Source organism: Pristis pectinata, chromosome 1 (assembly GCF_009764475.1).
Source record: "Pristis pectinata isolate sPriPec2 chromosome 1, sPriPec2.1.pri, whole genome shotgun sequence".
Taxonomy (NCBI): domain Eukaryota; kingdom Metazoa; phylum Chordata; class Chondrichthyes; order Rhinopristiformes; family Pristidae; genus Pristis; species Pristis pectinata.
The window spans coordinates 128,869,436-128,889,665 of record NC_067405.1 but is presented as its reverse complement, the minus strand read 5'-3'; the positions used below and the strand labels follow the sequence as shown (position 1 = coordinate 128,889,665).

Below are 20,230 nucleotides of genomic sequence, written 5' to 3'. Positions count from 1 at the left end.
ACAAATGTTTGAAAAGTTAGTTTGGGAGCACTTGTAACAAATCAAAACAGCATTGATGCTGGAAATCAGAAATAAAAAACAGAAGTTGTAAATACTTAGCAGTTATGACCTATAGACAGAAAATCATAACTGACTCTTTGGCTTGATAATTTTTCAATGATTGGGCAAAGGCTTGAATTATTCTGATGAAGGGTCTTTGACATGAAACACTAACTCTATTCCCCTTTCCACAAATGCTGCCTAACCTGCCGAGTATTTCCAGCATTTTCTGTTCTTATTCTTCAATTATTAACTCTTGTTTCACTTTTCACAATTGCTGAATACTTCCAGTACTTTCTGTTTTTACTCAATTTATTTGGTTCAACTTAGATCATTTAGTTTTAGTCATATTCCAATAAATATTGAATCAAACATTGGTGAAAATAGTCTAATTGCCACTCACTACTTTATTATGGACCATCAGTTGTAAAATACTAGGTGTCACACGACTCCAGAATTCAAGGGCAGTTAGAATGGCTGTAGAGACATATTCATTCTGGTTCTGTGGAGGTGGAGTGGAAGCTGCTTGTTCACAGTAGACTGTCCAAAGCTGCGCAAATATAAATGCATGGAAGAGAGAACACATGTGCAATACCGATGTCTGTAAAACAGAAAGCAAATTCATTGATTTGTGATAGCTACATTTTGACATCATCAAGCGGACTATTATTTTAAATACCACATTTGTGCAGTGCATAGAAATCAAATATAGTTAATATAATTCTGTGCATTTGCTGCATTCTGCAATTATAAACAATTACACAAACACAAAAGACTGATGGAAAAATTGCAGCATTAGAAAGAATAACTGACTCTATGAGATTAGAAACTCACTGCAATATACACTTCAACATTGACACAAAAATATGAGGAATTATCTGAATCTAGAACCATTTTATAGTTGCTCAAAAGGTGTCTGCATCAAGGAGTCAAAGAGAGGTATTTCATCTCAGTGCTTTTGCTTGTCAATATATTTATCTTGAGGTTAGTGCTATGGATAATGTATGATATAGGAGGATGTGCATTGAATCGCAGAATCAGATAAAAATACACTACTGAAAGTGGCCAATCCACCCTGTAAATATATTAAGGAACAATCCAGTTGTTTCCAGCACCCCATTTCAGAATTTTTTTCCTTCAAGTATTTATCCCATTTACTTATAGAAGTGAATATTTGTCCTCCACCCTATCAAACAAGGCATTACAAATTCTAACCACCAGTTGCTTGACCAAAAAATGTTTGAAAAGTTAGTTTGGGAGCACTTGTAACAAATCAAAACAGCATTGGTGCTGGAAATCAGAAATAAAAAACAGAAGTTGTAAATACTTAGTGGTTATGACCTATAGACAGAAAATCATAACTGACTCTTTGGCTTGATAATTTTTCAATGAATGGGCAAAGGCTTGAATTATTCTGATGAAGGGTCTTTGACATGAAACACTAACTCTATTCCCCTTTCCACAAATGCTGCCTAACCTGTCGAGTCAATTTTTTGGTCAATTCTAACCACCAGTTGCTTCAAAGAAATTTTTCCTTGTGTTACCTTTGACCAATCACCTTAAATATATTCCTGCTGATTACTACCCTTAAGCAATTGGAAACAGTCCTTATTTATTCTATTTTCTAACTTCTATTTAGCAACATTTATCAGAAAGGAATTCATATGTTTTCCTCACTTCATTCAAAGAAAAACTACAATCAAGTGAGATGATATCTATAACCAAGAACTATAACCAAAACGGACCACTTCCGGAGATTAAAGTCCTGTTATCATGACAGTAGTAGGCATGTATTTTAAATTACCTGATTTTATACAATAAATTAAATTAAAATCTTAAGTGGTTTAAGGACAGAAATTTTCTGAATGATTAATCTGTTTAGTAAAATAAAAAGGACTAATCAGAGAAGTTGATATGTCCATTGTTAATAGCAAAGCTATCTACTCATTAAAGACTTCATGCCACTTATCAAAAAAATCTTTTTCCATAACACTAATCCACAATAACCCCACAATTAATATTGCCAAAATTGGGAATTAGTGGTCACTTATTTCACTGCTATTTCCAGGAACCTGATGTTTTGTAAATGGCCAACATGCCTGTCTACATAACAGTTGCTATTCTTCAAACAATTTATTCTTTGTGAAGTAGATTGATACATTTCTGAGCCAACATGATGGTAATTCACTTTCTTAGTTTTAAATAGGTATCTTTCATAAGAAATTCCTAGTGAACAAAAATCAAGCTGAATTAGAATACTCCAGCAAGCTATATATAAAAGGTTAAAATGTAGGTAGTATACATTGGCTATTGATGGAATGTTTTAATAACGGATCACAGCAGAAATCCACAATCAGCCCAGGCTTCACATTTTAGCACACAAAAACAAACATTCATTTTTCAAATGCATGCCTTTGACACCTTCTTGCCTCATCCTCTGTTCCAGCTCTTGACAAATACTTGAGCTAAAATATTAAAGACTAAGAAAACAAATGAATAATTGTTGACTCTTCTAACCACTATGCTGCCACTTGTGGCTAAATGCAGAACTACCAATTAAAGCAGAAAATGCTGGGAACACTCAGCATGTCAGGCAGCATCTGTGGAGAGAGAAACAGAGTTAACATTTGTTCTGATGAAGGGCCTCAAACCCAAAACATTAAACTCTGTTTCTCTTTCCATCAATGTCGTCTGACCTGCTGAGTGCTTCCATCATTTCACATTCTTATTTTAGGTTTTCAGCATCTCCATTTTTGTGGGTTGCAGAACAACCAAGCCTTATTTTTGGTTGTACCCTCGCATCCAATCTATTATCAGCTTTCAAATCCCTAAACACGGAAGCCCCCTAAACCCTTCTCATATGGACTTTACTTTGCCCAATGCTCAATTTTCCACATGTTCCTTCTTTGTATAGTCTACTGCCTTACAAAATATACTGAAACAGTCCTTTGGGTTAACTTTCATCATCACCTCTTGTCCAGTAAAACACCAAAATTGCTCTCACATTTTACATGTACCATCCAATGGAGATGTAATCCAGAAAGATTCTAAAATGGTCAGACAAAGTTCCAATGGAAGACTAGGTATGACAATTGAAACTAACAATAAGATATAGAATTGCAGTGAGCGCCTTTACACTATTGAAGATAAACTTACTGTGGTATTTACAGGCTACAGAATTATTATATAACCAATTATAAATGATTTTTAGATAAATAGATGGACTGATACCAATAATTTAATATCAGACAATAATTATTCCAGAGCCAATGGGGACATGAAATGAACTGACATTTGAATAAAATCATTTTGTGAAATGTTATATAGTATATGTGTATACATGGTCACACATATACACACATGGCATGAGTGGCATATTCCAGAACCTTAGAACTTAGCCATAATGGAACAGCAACATCATAGATAATTAGGTTCCAGATACAATGGAAGGATTTGCTGTAGATACTTGGGAAGATAATTTCCACAGGTTCTCTTAACAGCTTACCATATAGTTGACATAGGATTGTCAGAAATTCTGAATAAATATCATATAGTCTTTTAGTTAGTGGTTTGCATTATTTCTCCGGGGTACAAGAAGAACATGGAAATTAAAAGCATTCAGTTTTACGTTGTCAGACAGTGCAGAGCTTGCAATTTTAAAACCACTGAACTGCATTTTCTAAGTACTTAGGGTTCAGACTGTAATTTGTGAAATGTTCACATTACCTTGGATTGCTCAGGAAATCCAAGCAAGATAACTATAAGATGATCTGCAACATGTGAACCAGCATCCAAAGGAATAGGCATGCATGAAGTGGATCCTGAACACACAACACTATGGCTAAGAGACCCCAGTAGCAGCCATGACAAAAGACGAACATGGGAAACACACTCAATAAATTCTTTTGGACTATAACAATTGGAGGAAAAAAAAGAAAAAAATTAATCACAATTGCACAATTAGACATTTACACAGACTGATATGCATTTAGTATTAAATTCACACAACACTTTCTAGACTTTTATCACTTGCTTCCTTAAGTGTATTAACTGTCCAGTTAATAGAAATATAATCGTAATCAAAATAGTTTGAATAAATTTTATTTTAAATATAAAAATAAATATAGCTTTGATTTCTAGAGATAAAGTATACATTTATTCAACAACACTTTTGGAGTTCACCATGTTACCCTTGTTGCATTGCAGAGGGAGGATGATACAACCATGGCAAATAGCGAACAACAGCTTTATTATCACGATGATTTCCTTTGGTAATCTCCATTGCTGCTATCTGTGCTAATCCTACTTTAAGATGGCCACCAAATGTATCTTCATGCAAAGGTTGAGAACAAGTTTTCATGTGACTCTGCAAAGGAGAAGTTATTAAATTACACCAGATTACAAATATTTAAACATAGCTACCATTCTCATTGCTTCTAGACTGATGAATGGTGTGTGGTGAAAGCATAGTTGGTTGTGAATCCGCCAAAATTCATTTATTCCTTAAGCCTGATTATGGTTTTGTGGCTTACATTGTAATTTTTAAAATATATATATTCATTCAAGGAATGTTGGCTTCGCAGGCCAAGCCAACACTTAATTGCCATCCCAAATTGCCCTTGAGAAGGTGGTGGTGTTACGAAACCAGGTTGCTACTTGGTGAGTGTCCCTTTAAGGCACCTGAACGGTTGTGTGTGTGTGGCTTTGTCTGACTCGTGAGAGTGGGAGCGGAGAGCTTCTATGACCGATATAACTGGAATGCTGCAGGAGTCTAAAAGCTGATTTATTGAAGTGCTGGCAACTGAAGAGAGATACCTGTGAGCTGATTCCCGAACCCAGCCACAGAGAGAGAGAGAGAGAGAGAGAGGGGGGGGGAGAGAGAGAGAGCGAGAGAGAGAGAGAGGGAGAGAGAGGGGGGGGGGGAGAGAGAGAGAGAGAGAGAGAGAGAGAGAGAGAGAGAGAGAGAGAGAGAGTTGGTAGCACTGACTGCCAGCCTCTGCATCTATGAGTGAAGCACAATCGTTGTGACTGTCACTTTGCAATCCATACATGGATTTTTTGGAGAAATCTGTGGAGTCCACTTTGTCGCTATCCTGTATCAGGAAGCAGGTATATCTGTGGAAGGCCATGTATCGAGTGCCCTCGGTGTGGCAGATACTTCGGAACAAAGCAACGGAGATCTTCGGTGATTGGGGACGTCGATTGGTTCCATCGTGGAACTTGTGGAATTCGTAAACTCCTTCTCTCTACATTCTAACGTGGTTTTCAGAAGCCTTTGCTCATCGTTTTGCTTCATGACTTACTGAACTGAACTTTGAGAACTGTTCCTAGACGGGGTTTGGGAACTTGCCACACACACACTTCGGTTTATTTTGATCAAGGTCTGATATCTAACATTTTTATTTTTCTTCTTATTACAAGTAGTTATCAATAAATAGATTCTAATATTTAAACATTGCTCGTTGTGTTTCTATTGCTGCTGGTACATAACAGTAGTAAGCTGCCTTCTTGAACTGCTACAGTCCTTGAGCTGTGGGTATGCCCACAATGCTGTTGTAATGCCCAAGTTTGAATATATTGATGTCATCGTCAAGAGATAAGGTAGGTTTCTCTCTTCCAGTCAAACAATTCATTTCTTAAACCTGCCAACCCACACACATCCAAACCTCCCTCACCCTGATCTAAATTTAACACTTTATGTATAAAAGTACTGAAGACATGTCACTTCTTTTCTTTAGAATGGTCAGTGAAAGTAAAGCTTTTTCTAGTTTAAAATGGGATAGCAAATACAAAACAAAATCTCCAACTGTGAACTTTGCAGAGCTGATCCCAAAGGACATCTATCAGAAAGTAATTTAAATAAAGGCCAGTCATGAAGTAACATAATATTCTCCACTAAAGATCACATTTTTAAAAATTAAATTGTGCATAATCATACAAAGAAATTAAAACATGAAAAACAGGCACTAGACAAAAGAGTCCATTTTGCCATTTACCCTTCACACAAGCAAATGTTCCTATTCCCTTTTTCTTAATTCATTTATCTAATTTCAACCTCAACCAATAGTACTAAAGATTAATTTGACAGCATTAGAGCACTGTCTAAAGAAGTTACTTTTGCCTAGTATTTAAAATCTTGCATGTTTACCCCTTCATCCATTGCCGTAATTTTTGATTTTTCAATTACTGGAAGCAATCTGCTTCTACCTAGCCTCTTCAATCCATTCAATTTTTTTTAGGTTTTTAATTATTTCAGACCATAATTGCTACTGATTTAATGAGAAACAACTGATCCATCCTTTAAAACATGCAATGAAGTTGGACTACAGAGGTGGCTGATGTTAGTGGCAGATAAGGCTGCTGGGGAGTGATTTTCTGAATTGCATTGTGCATGATAAGCATAATGAAGGACAGGTCTTTAAAAGTTGCATAGAAAACAAACTCTTTAGAATGTGATCTCCATCATGGCAGCAGCTCTTAAAGCTGAGAACTGCCACTTCAAGCAGTGGGCCTGAATTGGAGGAGCTTCTTCATTGCAGATGGGAGCTTGCACCAATGTCCACTGATGGTTGTGCCATCAGAAGTGGGTATGGGTATCATGGATCAGAACTTCCAACTTCCTCCACCACAGTCCCAGTAAAATAAAAAGGGCCTTAGATATACCACCAAGACGTTCATAGCAATTCCAGAACTTGTGGCACTAATGGAATCCTTGTCAGCAGCTCAAGGAAGGACAGGTTTGCTAACTTATACTGGAGGAAAGCCTGCTTCAGCCTTCAAGGGCTATACCATTTGTTAAGCACACAAGTGTACTAGTATAATATTACAACATTGGCATGAATTGTGTGTTGCACACTGACTGATATCCCTGCTCTGTGGCCAACAGCCTCTGCATGGAAGAGTGTCACATGCATGGAAGTTGTGATATAATGTATTTTAGCCTGCATGTACATTCCAATTTACTGGTTAAAAATGATCACACAGTGCATTAAAATGTTGTACTGCACAAAATAATTTCTGTTCATTTTCTTCAGTTTCATATTTCCTCATACCAAATACTTGTACACAGAACATTAAAAATATGGATTTAAACATAAGCTTTAGAGATTACATACCTTTAGTTTGGTCAGTGTGTGCATATCAGCTATAAAGTCCAGCAATTCACCTATGTACTGCCGCATGCATTCCATTGCAGCAGTTGTGTACTGCAAGAAAAATAGAACAACATCAGTAAAGATCACGTGGCTTTAGATGTAGTAAAACAGATGTTTATGTGGAACTCTGTAAGGAACTAATTACTTAGCATTCAAGGTGAAGTTTTAAGAATTATTAATTTAATTTGCAGTGAGATAAATTAAGATCTAATTCAAATCAAACAACTGCAAAGGTAAATTATTTGCCGGACACAATAGAGAAGATATAGTTTATAAAAGAACAATGACAATGGGCAAAAATGTTATCTGGTCAGAGTTCTGTAGAGTACACTGGGGACATCCACCTCATGAATCAGCTTGTCTCTGACTTCCACACCTCCACATTACAACCTTAAAGTCAGAGCTCAGGTGAGGGTTGGAAGCTGCCACATCTGGTGTTCTGTACCAACACTGAACTCAACAAGGAAGGAAAGGGGCACAAATATTCTGAACTCAGCTTTACACCAGGGGTGGCTGGTGAAAGGAGCTTGGCCACATATATTTGAATGCAGTCACTGACCTTGATTAAAACAGTTACAGGTGGGTGAGTAGCATATTTTTCTTCATTTCACTCTATCTATTGCTTCTAATCAATTTCTAGTATATTCTCACTATTTTAAGTATATATATATGTTGTTTTTAATAATTTTATTTTTGAAGTATTTACATTTATTTGAACTGTTTATAAATGTCTCCGATTACCTCAAACATTTAAAAACAGATCAAAGATTTTTGTCAACTGCCATCTGTCAAAAGACATTTTGAGTGTTGTGGAGGCAGGGCCTCAGGATCATTACCTGAGGCCCTGCTTACACTTCTGGTGCACTTTGCTATGTAGTACAGCTATGGCAGATGTAATCAAAGAGTGGCAAATATTAAGTGTGGCCACAGGAAAAGCAGAGGGGCATGGGCCATTTGAGCACAATTCTGCCCTTTATATATATGTTTAAAACACTTTTTAGTACTCAAAACAACTTTCCAACTTAATAGGCGAGATATTTGCCGGCAATGAAAATACATTTTAGCTCTGCCAAGGCATCTGCGATATCAATTTTGTGATCTCAATGATGGCATTCTATTATCTGAGTTAGAAGGTTGTGGATTAAAGCCCTAATCTAGAATATAATAGCCTAACATTTTCTCACTGTATTGGCAAGTACTACATTATTTGAAGTACCATTTTTCAGGCATGTTAAACTGAGTTCTTGTCTTTTCTTTAAGGTGACTGTAATACTATGTCATCACTCAAAGAGCAATAGATGGATTTCCAGTGTGTCTTGGCCAAAGTATATCCAAAATCCATATTACTAAAATGCAATATTACGTTGAGTCCTAATTGTTTATGCAACCTTGCAGTGTACAAATTGGCATCATGTTTCCTTAAATTATAAACAGCAACTGTGCCTAATCTGCTGTGAATTGCTATGACATATCCTGAAAGGTATGTTGTATTTGTAATATTTGTCTTTCTGCTCCTTCACTACAGTACTACAAGGCCACATCAGCATCCTTGAATTTATGTGTGGGAGCAATTTACAATAACTTTCTGTACAACCAACACCAAGGTCACTGCACAGCAGCTGACAGTTTAATATATTCAGCAGGAGAGTCACTCTAAGAAGCTCTGCAGAGGTGTTTCAAATAAATGTCAATGATTGGAGTTAAGAAACACACTTTTATATGCAGTTTTTAAACACAAAGTAAACAGTTACTGAACTTGTTTTAAAATACTAATTGCCCTTTCCATTAATGAATTAGAAATTACAAAAAGTTTTCAATAATAATTTGCCAATACAGTATTTAATACAGTAAAACATACTGTTCATTAATTGTGCAAAATACATTTTCTTTGAAATTTAAAATGAATAAAGGTGATAATACATGCAGAATTACAACCTACTACAATTATGTTTGAATCTACAACAGGGTGAGATTTTTGATGATGATTTGATAATCTGCTCAAGCTCTTCTTTCATACAGTTAAAGTCTTGCAACATGTAGAAACAAACCTAATTGGCTTAGAGTATGTGCTGAACATGAACAATCTTCAGAATGAAGTACAAGATCCATTAAAAACATTTTATCACAATATTCATAGTAACCCTGTTGTCTATTCACTTCTCTCCAAGACATTGACAAAATTTGCAGCAAGTTATTTTCAAACTGGGGTCTTTACAGCTTTCTAGACTCAACATTGCTTTCAATAATTACAGATAATCAATATTTCTGGCATTTTCATTTCAGATCTCCAGCATCCACTCCAGTAGTTTCACTCCCTTTTTATGCCCCTAGCACCATATCTGACACTTGATTTCCCCAACCTTCCATCTAACCACAGAAACTCTTGTTTGTTTTCTTCTCCACTTACCCCTTTTTCTGCATTGTAAGAGAACTATTCCTAGTTCTGATGAAAGATTGTTGAACTCATATTAAACTCTGTCTCACTTTTTATATTGCAGTCAGGCCTGCTGTGTATTTACAGTATTTTTTAAGATACTACAGCATTTGCTGTATTTTTCAGTAGAATTGAAGCTCTGATTGAACAAAAAAGTATATGCGGTGCTCGTCATTCCAATATTGTTTACTGAATCACAAGTCACAAATTGGAAAATATCCAAATGTGAGAATCTTATGTCAAGAAAAGTAATGCATAAAATAGAAATAATTAATTGAGAACTCAATTACTTGACTATATTTGCAACAGGATATGCAGTTCCTGATAAAAATTCAGAAAAATAAATTGATATTATTGTGCCGTAAATCAAAATTAATGGCATGTACATAAATATAAATCAAATCAAATCAAAGTTGTTCAATTTAAATATTCAAGAACACAAGAAAACAGGAGCAAGAATAGGCCACCAGGCCCTTCAGGTCCTGATGCAATGTCTCGACCTAAAACTGTTGAGTCTAGAAAGCTGTAAAGCTTTGCCTCCATAGATGCTGCTCAACCTGCTGAATTCCTCTTGCAGCTTGTTTTTACTCCACTGTTACTCTACCAAACATCTGTGAAGAGTTACGCTTTCAGTTGCAAAATGATGATCAACACTGGAAAGTTGGAGGATATAATTCTTTTCCATTCTCTCAGGTCATTAGCCCATTACAAATCCCTTACAAATTTTTCTTACAAAAAGACTGACAAAACTATAAAAAGGATTGGAGATCTTCAAGAATATTCATCATAACTTTCAGTTCATTATCAGAATACACTGTTACATGTTTGTAAGGGCACAAATAAAAGCTCTTTTTCTGTTTGAACTTGCTACTGCCTGAGGACATCCCACTCCATTCTAAAACCTTCAACAACATTGAACAGATGTAGGCAATTTCTTAGAATTCTGCAAGTGAAGCAGCATCACAGGAACTCAGGCGCTTCCATGGTATGTCAGCTGAGAATGATTGTTCTTGACTACAAAGCAGTATCTGATCAAATGTGGCATCAAGGTGCTGTGATAAACCCCACGTACTTCCACAGCTACATGAGGAACAAAGGATTCATCTATTCATTATGATAAGCTGCCACCTGCAAGACCAGCATTTGTTTCCCATCACCAAAGTGACATTGAATCACTGTCTTTGACAACTGCAGTCTTTCTGATGAAAGTACTACCACAATGTGGTTGAGTTCCAGGACTGAGACCCAGCAATGATCCTAGTCAGGATAGTGTGCACTTGGAGGGGAACATGCAGATGGTTTTCCCATCCATCTCTACCTTTGTCCTATTGGTGGTGGAGGATACAGGTTTGGGAGATGCTTCCAGAGTAGACTTGCTGAGGAACTGAAGTGCATTTTGACAATGACACACACTACAGCCATGATGCACTAGTAATGGAGGTAATGAACGAATAGGGTGATAGATAGGATACCAATTGGGCTGCCTTATCCTGAATGGTATTCAGCTTCTTGGGAGCCACCGGAGCTGCATTCATCTAGGTAAGTGGAGAATATTCTTTATGCTGCTGACTTGTGCCTTACAAATTGGCAGAAAGGCTTGGAGTTTCAGGAGACAAGTTTACCTGCTCTAATTACCACAGTAACAAGATGGCTGGCCAGTTAAGCTTCTGGTCAATGATGACCCCAGAGTATTCATGGTGATGGATTCAGTGATGGTAATGTCATTGAATATTATTGGCTGATGATTAGATTCCTAGTGAGAGAAATTGCCTGGCACATTTGTGATATGAATATTACAAATCAGCCCATACTGGAATGTTTTCTTGCTCTTATTGCATGCAATTGTGGACTGCAAATAAGCAGTCCACAATTGCATGCAATAAGAGCAAGAAAACAGCAGATTTGCAAACGGGACTGAACACTGTGCAATCAGCATTGAACCTCATGGTGAAAGGAAGGTCATTAATGAAGGAGATGAAAATGGTTTGGGCCGAGGATATTAGCCTGAGGAACTCCTCAATGATGCCCTGGGGCTGGATCAATCAGAACCCTCTTACTTTGTGTAGGATATGACTCCAACTATTGCACTGTTTTCCACAATGGCCACTGACTTCAGCTTTATCAGGGCACCTTGATGCCACATTTGATCAGATACTGCTTTGTAGTCAAGAGCAATCATTCTCAACTGACATGTCTGGACCAAGGTTGTGATGACATCTGGAGCAGAGTGGTCCAGATGAAACACAAACTGGGTCGCAGTGAGCAGGTTATTAAAGAATAAGTGCTGCTTGTTAACATTGTTGACAACGCCTTCCGTTAATTTGCTGACAATTGTTAATAGATTGAATGGCTGGTAATTAGCCAGAGTGCATTTTTCCTGCTTTTTATGAGCAGGAAATGCCTGAGAAATCTTTCACATTGTCAAGTAGATGCCAGAGTTGTACCTGCACTGGAACAGCGTGGCTTGAGACGCAGCTAGTTTTGGAATTCCAGTCTTCAATATTACTGTCTAACTGTTGTTTAGTCACACAGATTTTGCTCTATTCAGTGCCCTCAGCCTTTTCTTTCCTTCGCCTGTTTAGAACTGAATTCAATGGCTTCTGTGACAGTGGGAATTTCAGAAGATGAATTATTCATGCAGACTTTTGGTTGAACATGGTTGCAAATGGTTTACCATTCAGATGCTTGACCCTGCCGTCACGGAGGATGGGGACGTCCTTGAAGCCTCCTCCACTCATTAGCTGTTTAATTGTTCACCATCATTTTATGAATAAATGTGGAAGAACTTCATAGTTTTGACCTGGCCATTGGTTGTGCAATCACTTAGTTATGTCTATGGCATGCTGCTTCTGTTGTACAACATGCATGAGTCCAGTGTTGCAGATTCAACAGGGTAGCACCTCTTTTCGGGTATGCTTAACTATACTCTAAATGGAATGTGTCATCCCAAAACTTCCACTTGAAACAGAAGCAGCAATACCACATGAATTACCTATCCTCTCCATGAGTACTTTCAAAACAAAATGAGGTCACTGGGGTTCCGCCTTCTTGAATTCTACATGTAAACAATTATCATTTGCTAACCTGATGGAAAATGAACTAAGCAATAAGAATTTGTTTGCATTCATTTCTCACAACTCCACCAAATTGAGATTATATCAGCAACTATTTCTGTAGCCTCAAACTGTATTCTGCTATATCAGATTATAACTGACATCCTCCTCCAAAAAAAGTTCTTTGCATTCAATTTAATTTATGGATAATGAACACCATTTTGCTTTTGTTGTGGCCTGTGATCATTTCCTAATGAAAAAAATGAAACCTTTATAATGAAAGATCTAAAAATGATTTAAGCTTCACAGCTTATTGAAAAATTAAGGACAGATGATGTGAATTATTATGACATCAATTTTCACTTCAAGTCATGTTGAATAAAGTGGAACCAGAAGTTTCACAAATATTCTTAATTGACAGATCATTACCACTCACTCTTCAATACGGTTTTTGCAAAATCTTTTAAGTCAGTTCTGCCAAATCACTCCTAGCAGATGTTCGCAATTTAGTAGAGCTCTTGAAAGTACCAAACCCTTGTAGAACTGAGGCAGTAAGCAGTTCATATCAATCAGCAAGTCACCTGAAAGTTTATGATCCTTTCAATCAGACAAGTGCTGGGAGTGTTTGTGGGAAATGAAGCTGGTAGTTGAGGTCAGTGGAGGGGACTCCCTCCTACTGCTTTGCAGAGTGTGAAATTAAGAGAGGTGGAATTTTAAGACCCCAAATGGAAATGCTGAATTAAATCAACTTTGTACAACTGACCTCATTTTGAATCCAATTTGAAACAAGTGGCATTTTAAAAATGCACGCCACCCAATCAAGTTTTGGGACATGGTATTTCAATGACAACAGCAAAAAAAAAGTGAGACCAAACTTAAGACACACTTTTCACAATCCAGGCTATTCAGAGTCACTTATACTTGGGCATTAAAGTTATTTGATTCATTACTAGAGCCATACAAAACAACAATGATTCAGAGGAATACTTTCATCAACACTTTGCATTGGACACTGAAAGTAGATGCATAAGAACATAAGAAATAGGAGCAGAAGTAGGCCCTTCAAGCCTGTTCCACGATTCATCAAGATCATGGCTGATCTTCCAGCTTCGCAGAATTTTCCAGCACTCCCACATGCCTCGATTCCCATAATGTCTAGAAGTGCATTGATCTCGGTTTTGACCACTTGGATAGACAATTCCAAAGGTTCATCACACTGAGTGAATAATTCATCTCATTCTCAAACTGTGTTCCCTGGTCCTGGACTTCTCTATCAAAGGAAACAACCTCCCTGCATCTAGCCTGTTAAACTCTTTTAGTAAGATCTCTTCTCATTCTTCTAAACTCTGAATATAATTGCAATACTTTTTTGCTCCTGTATCCAAACTCTCTCGTAAAAAAGACCAATATGCTATTTGCCGTCCGAACCTTTTGCAATAATCAAGAAGAATTGGAACAGCATTAAAGGAGGCAGACATCCTTTGCAGAGATTCTTTCTTCAACGGCAGCTAATCACAAGCAACACTCACAGATCAACGTTAATTGTATCAACACAAAATTATTGATTTTACTCCCTCTCATTTCGATGCCTTCAGTGTTTACTCATAATTAAACACTGATGAAATTGCTAATTATGCTATAAAGGTAAATGCATTGTGTTCATCAATAGGAATAACCTTTAGAGGCTGCAGAACATTCACTCCCAACACACCAAGCATGGTAACTGCAGTGTGCACCATTTCGCCAAAACTTCAATAGCATTGCCCAACAACACACCATTAATCATCTAAAACAAGGGTTGCATGCTTTTGGGAGTGCCATTGTCTGCTTGCTCCTTTCCAAGTCAAATCCTAGAACTCCTTATTTAACTGCAGCTTTTCAAAGCAGTGGCTCACCCTTCCTTTCTCAGGTATAATTTGATGTGGGATATAATGCAGGGCTTGACAGAAACAAACACATCCCAAGAACGAATAATTAAAAGTAAGCTTTTCATCCAGAATTGTAGTAAACTGCAATATAATGAACAGCAAGTCTAAACTGATACAAAACAGAAGAGGAATCCTTAAAGTTTTTGATGAAGAACTGTGTCTTGGTATAGTACTTACTCCAGGGACAGAAGCAATCATGTGTTTCTGCAGAATTGTTGATTCAGCTATTTTTGTTCCAGCATCTGCACAAACAAACTTGTGAGGACAAGAGAGATCCATTTATTTTCAAATTCAAATCATTTATTAGTACATTTTCATTATTCTAAAACTGCAACCTTCATATGACAGTAATCATTTATCAATTCTGCACAAGGTTTCCACTTGCTCATTCTGTTGCAAAACAGGTAAATCATAAAACATGCTCAACCATTTCAACAACATTACTTAACATTTTTCTCTAATCATGAAAGACATGCTCTAGTCGCCACTTTCAGGGAGCTATGAACTTGGACCCCAAGATCCCTCTGCTCATCAACACTGTTAAGGGTCTTGCCATTAACAGTGTACTGTCTCTTTACATTTGCTCTCCCAAGGTGCAATAGAACATAGAACATAGAACATAGAACAATTACAGCACAATTCAGGCCCTTTGGCCCACAAAGCTGTGCCGAACCTGTCCCTACCCTAGAAATTACTAGGCTTACCCATAACCCTCTATTTTATTCAGCTCCATATACCGAGCTAACAGTCTCTTGAAAGTCCCTATCGTATCAGCCTCCACCACCATTTCCGGCAGCCCATTCCAAGCACTCACCACTCTCTGAGTAAAAAACTTACCCCTGACATCTCCTCTATATCTACTCCCCAGCACCTTAAACCTATGTCCTCTTGTGGCCACCAATTCAGCCCTGGGGAAAAGCCTCTGACTATCTACCTGATCAATACCTCTCATCATCTTATACACCTCTATCAGGTCCCCCTTCATCCTCCGTCTCTCCAAGGAGAAAAGGCAGAGTTCCCTCAACCTCCTTTCATAAGGCATGCTCTGCATCCCAGGCAGCATCCTTGTAAATCTCCCCTGCACCCTCTCTATGGCTTCCACATCTTTCCTGTAGTGAGGCGACCAGAACTGAGCACAGTACTCCAAGTGCGGTCTGACCAGGGACCTATACAGCTGCAACAATACCTCCCGGCTCCTAAATTCAATTCCCCGATTGATGAAGGACAATACACCACATGCCTTCTTAACCACATAGTCAACCTGCACTGCCACTTTGAGCGTCCTATGGACTCAGACTCCAAGATCCCTCTGATCCTCCACACTGCCAAGAGTCCTACCATTAAGACTATATTCCGCCAACATATTTGACCTACCAAAATGAACCACTTCACACTTATCTGGGTTGAACTGCATCTGCCACTTCTCAGCCCAACTCTGCATCCTATTTATATCCCTCTGTAACCTCTGACAGCCCTCCAAACTATCCACAACGCCCCCAACCTTCGTGTCATCCACAAACTTACTAACCCACCCCTCCACTTCCTCATCCAGGTCATTTATAAAAATCACAAATAGTAAGGGTCCCAGTACAGATCCCTGAGGTACACCACTGGTCACTGACCTCCACTCAGAATACGACCCCTCAACAACCACTCTTTGCCTTCTGTGGGCCAGCCAGTTCTGGATCCACACTGCAATGTCCCCTTGGATCCCATGTCTCCTCACCTTCTCCATAAGCCTCGCGTGGGGTACCTTATCAAATGCCTTGCTGAAATCCATATACACTACATCTACTGCTCTCCCTTCATCGATGTGCTTAGTCACATCCTCAAAAAATTCAATCAGGCTCAAAAGGCAGGACCTGCCCTTAACAAAGCCATGCTTACTATTCCTAATCATATTATACCTCTCCAAATGTTCATAAATCCTGCCTCTCAGGATCTTCTCCATCAACTTACCAAGGAAGACATTTTGGTAAGACTCACCGGTCTATAATTTCCTGGACTATCCCCTACTCCCCTTCTTGAGTAAGGGAACAACATCCGCAACCCTCCAATCTTCTGGAACCTCTCCCGTCTCCATGGACGACACAAAGATCATCGTCAGAGGTTCTGCAATCTCCTCCCTCGCCTCCCACAGCAACCTGGGGTACATCTCATCTGGTCCCGGCGACTTATTTAACTTGATGCTTTCCAAAAGTTTCAGCACCACCTCTTTTCTAATATCTACATGCTCAAGCTTTTCAGGCCACTGCAAGTCCCCACTACAATCACCCAGATCTTTTGGGTACAATACTTCACATTTGGCTGGGTTGAACTCCATCTGCCATTTCTCCACCCATATCTGCAACTGAACAACATCCCACTGTATCCTTTGCCAGTCTTCGACGCTATCCACAACACCACCAATCTTCATATCATCTGCAAACTTACTAACCGACCCATGTACATTTTCATCCAGGTCATTTATATACATCACAAACAGTAGAGGTCCCAGTACGGATCCCTGCGGAACACTAATAGTCACAGACCTCCAGCTAGAATAAGTCCCATCAACCACTAGCCTCTGTCTTCTGTGGGCAAGCCAGTTCTGAGTCCAAATGGCCAATTCACCGTGGATCCCACGCATCTTAATCTTCTGGGTGAGCCTCGCATGAGGGACCTTGTCAAATGCCTTACTAAAAATCCATGTAGACAACATCCACAGCTCTACCTTCATCAATCACCCCCGTCGCCTCATCAAAAAACTCAATCAAGTTAGTAAGGCATGACTTGCCCTGCACAAAGCCATGCTGACAGTCCCTTTCAGCCTTGAAATAATCCCCACTTGGAGCACTGAAGGCACCATGTAGTAGGAACCGTGCTTTGTACACCATCTCCAAAATTTAGTCCCATTGACTTCAATGTTATTGAATTTCAGAGTACTTTGTGCTATTGCCACTGAAGAGCAATTTTGCACTACCAACCAAAATGAATTTCCAGACAAGGACTTGTGATTACAGAATCATTAAAAAAAGAGACAAAAAAAACTATTCAGTCTTTTGAATATGTTCTAGTCAAAAAGGAGTTCTCCAGCCAAATCCCACATTCCACCAGTAGGTTCTACCATCCTGCAGGTTATAACTCTTCAAGGACACAGCCAAATACTCTTTAAATATGACGAGGGTTTCTGCCTGTACCGGGTGAAAAAATATTTGCTCTTCTCTCCACTAATCCTTTCAATCTATACCCCCTGATTTTTGACCCCCCTGTTAAGGGATAAAGATCCTTATTCTATGACAGTTCCTCATATCTTTCCACACCTCAGTTAAATTTCCCTTTGTCCTCTACTGTCCCAAAGAAAATAATCCTTGCTTATCCAATCATCCCCCATAGCTACAATTTTTCAGTCATGACAAAATCTTTATAAATCATTTTTGCACCCTCTACTGTGCAAGCCTATCTTTCCTGTAATGTGGTGACCAGAACTGTACACAGTACTCAAACAATGGCTTAACTAGTTGTAGAGTAATACAGCACAGAAACAGGCCCTTCGGCCCAACTCATCCATGCTGAACAAGATGCCCATCTAAGCGAGTCCATTTGCCTGTGTTTGGCCCATATCCTTCCAAATGTTTCCTATCCATGTACCCGTCCAAAATTTTTTAAATGTTGTTATTGTACCTACCTCAACCACTTTCTCTGGCAACTCATTCCATATATGCACTACCCTCCGTATGAAGAAGTTGCCCCTCAGGTCTCTTTAAGTCTTTAAACCTGTGCCCTCTCGTTTTTAATCACTTTCCCTGGGAAAAAGACAATGTGCATTCACCCTATCTATGCGCCTTGTGATTTTATACACCTCTATACGGTTACCCTTCAGTCTCCTACGTTCCAATGAATAAAGTCCTAACCTACCCAACCTCTCCCTATAACTCAGGCCGTTGAGTCCTGGCAACTTTCTCTTAAATTTTGCAGACGATTCCAGCTTGACCTTCCTGCTCTCGTATTCTATGCCTCGCTTAATAAAGGAAAGCGTCATTTTAATCACCTATTGCTATCTTTAAGGGTTCATGCACATAAACTTCTAAGTCCTTGTTTCTCCACACCACTCAAGATCTTCCCATTTATTATACATTCACTGGTCTTGTAATTCCCCAAATGTAGCCAAAATTAAGCCTCTTCAGTTATCTGTGCAACAATTTAAAGACGACTTAACAAGCGTTTTTGGGTGAACTTTTTAACAATTTATAAATAAAGAATATCTCAACTACTTGAGCAAAGGTTTACCTGTACCAGCAGCAAAAGATTGGTGTCTGGTAATGGAGATTTTAATTTGAGTGCTTGTAATAATTCCAATACAACACATCGTGAGAGATAGAATTTATCCCGTTCCTGAAAAACACAAGCACGAAATACACAGAAACCCATAAGAGACAACAAAACCTATAACCACTTCAAAAGTAGTCCAAGTACAAATTGCATCATCACACTGGCTGCTTCTGATCACTACACTGATGCAATTTGTCAAAACTCCAAGGATGAAATTACTGTTCATTCCTCAGAAAACTTATGTTAATTTATGTTCATCCCTGCAATTTTTATACTTGAAATGGGTAAAGAAGACACGGCGGGCTGAAGCACCAGTTCCTGTGCTGTGCTAGGTTCTATGTTCTATGTCTGTTTTAAATGTTTTACTTTACGTCTGTTCCTTCAGCTTGAGTTATTGTTGATGATTTGAAAAATAAATCAAACATTAGAGTTTGTTTTTATCGTCCGCTTCCATCTTCTTCCACCTCCCTTAATCCTGCAAATTCAATTTCATGTCATGTTTCTTCCAATTCCATGCAATCGAAAACTAATTTTTCCAAGAGTGAGGCATTATAATGGTCATTTCCTGTCACTTCAAAAATTCAACCAGACATTTCTGTCATGAGTCATCCTTGCAACCCCATCATGTTCACATGGGATGAGATCATTCCCTGTGCAACACTCCTATTGGAGCACAGCAGGAAATGGACTTAATTTGGGCAGCTATTATTGGGAATTCCCAGGACAATATGTTTGTCTCCTACCAGTGAGTAAAATACTTATCTATATTCACTGACCTCCACTCTTGAATTAAAATTAGCCCCATCCTTAAAACATTAAAGCACCCTTCTCCCAAGTCTCCAGGTGACATTCCTCCAATCTTGCAATTCTATCCCACTTCCTGCTGACCTCTGTATCCTTCATTCCTTTTCCAACTGTCAGCCTTTGGTGGCTCTTTCCCCACTCCACACCCCTCCATAACAATAATGCCAGTATTAGAATCCTTATCCTTCCTTTCAACACCTTGGGCTTTGGTCAAAGATGCAGTGAGCGAATTACTAGAACAGTCAATGCCCTCCACATCTGTACCACTCCAGCGCATCCTAGAATTAATATTAGAAAGTTAGCAGAAATGGAAAGTAACATTGCAAGGTCAGCAAAATCCCTGAATTCAGTTCAACTCAATCCAACCTATATTCATTATCATTTCAGATTAAAAAATGAAATACTGCAGGTGCTGAAATCCAAAGTTAAAAAATAGAAAATGCAAAGAGAAAAACATTTCAGGTCAATAACATTTCATCAGAATTGAATAATAAGAGCGGGAACAGG

At 38.5% G+C, this 20,230-nt stretch overlaps 1 protein-coding gene across 4 annotated transcripts in view; it reads right to left on the bottom strand.

Annotated features, from left to right (window-relative positions):
- LOC127568597 (protein unc-79 homolog) overlaps nucleotides 1-20,230 on the bottom strand; it is a 145,894-nt gene that overhangs the window by 6,459 nt on the left and 119,205 nt on the right. For 3 of the 4 annotated variants that reach the window (XM_052012551.1, XM_052012559.1, XM_052012577.1), the window contains 6 exons: nucleotides 18,878-18,982; nucleotides 14,786-14,863; nucleotides 7,155-7,244; nucleotides 4,230-4,405; nucleotides 3,766-3,949; nucleotides 443-640 (listed from right to left, as the gene is read on the bottom strand). In XM_052012551.1, coding sequence (XP_051868511.1) covers nucleotides 443-640; nucleotides 3,766-3,949; nucleotides 4,230-4,405; nucleotides 7,155-7,244; nucleotides 14,786-14,863; nucleotides 18,878-18,982 — 831 coding nt within the window. The remainder of the gene's footprint in view (nucleotides 1-442; nucleotides 641-3,765; nucleotides 3,950-4,229; nucleotides 4,406-7,154; nucleotides 7,245-14,785; nucleotides 14,864-18,877; nucleotides 18,983-20,230) is intronic. The other variant, XM_052012567.1, reaches the window with a different exon arrangement.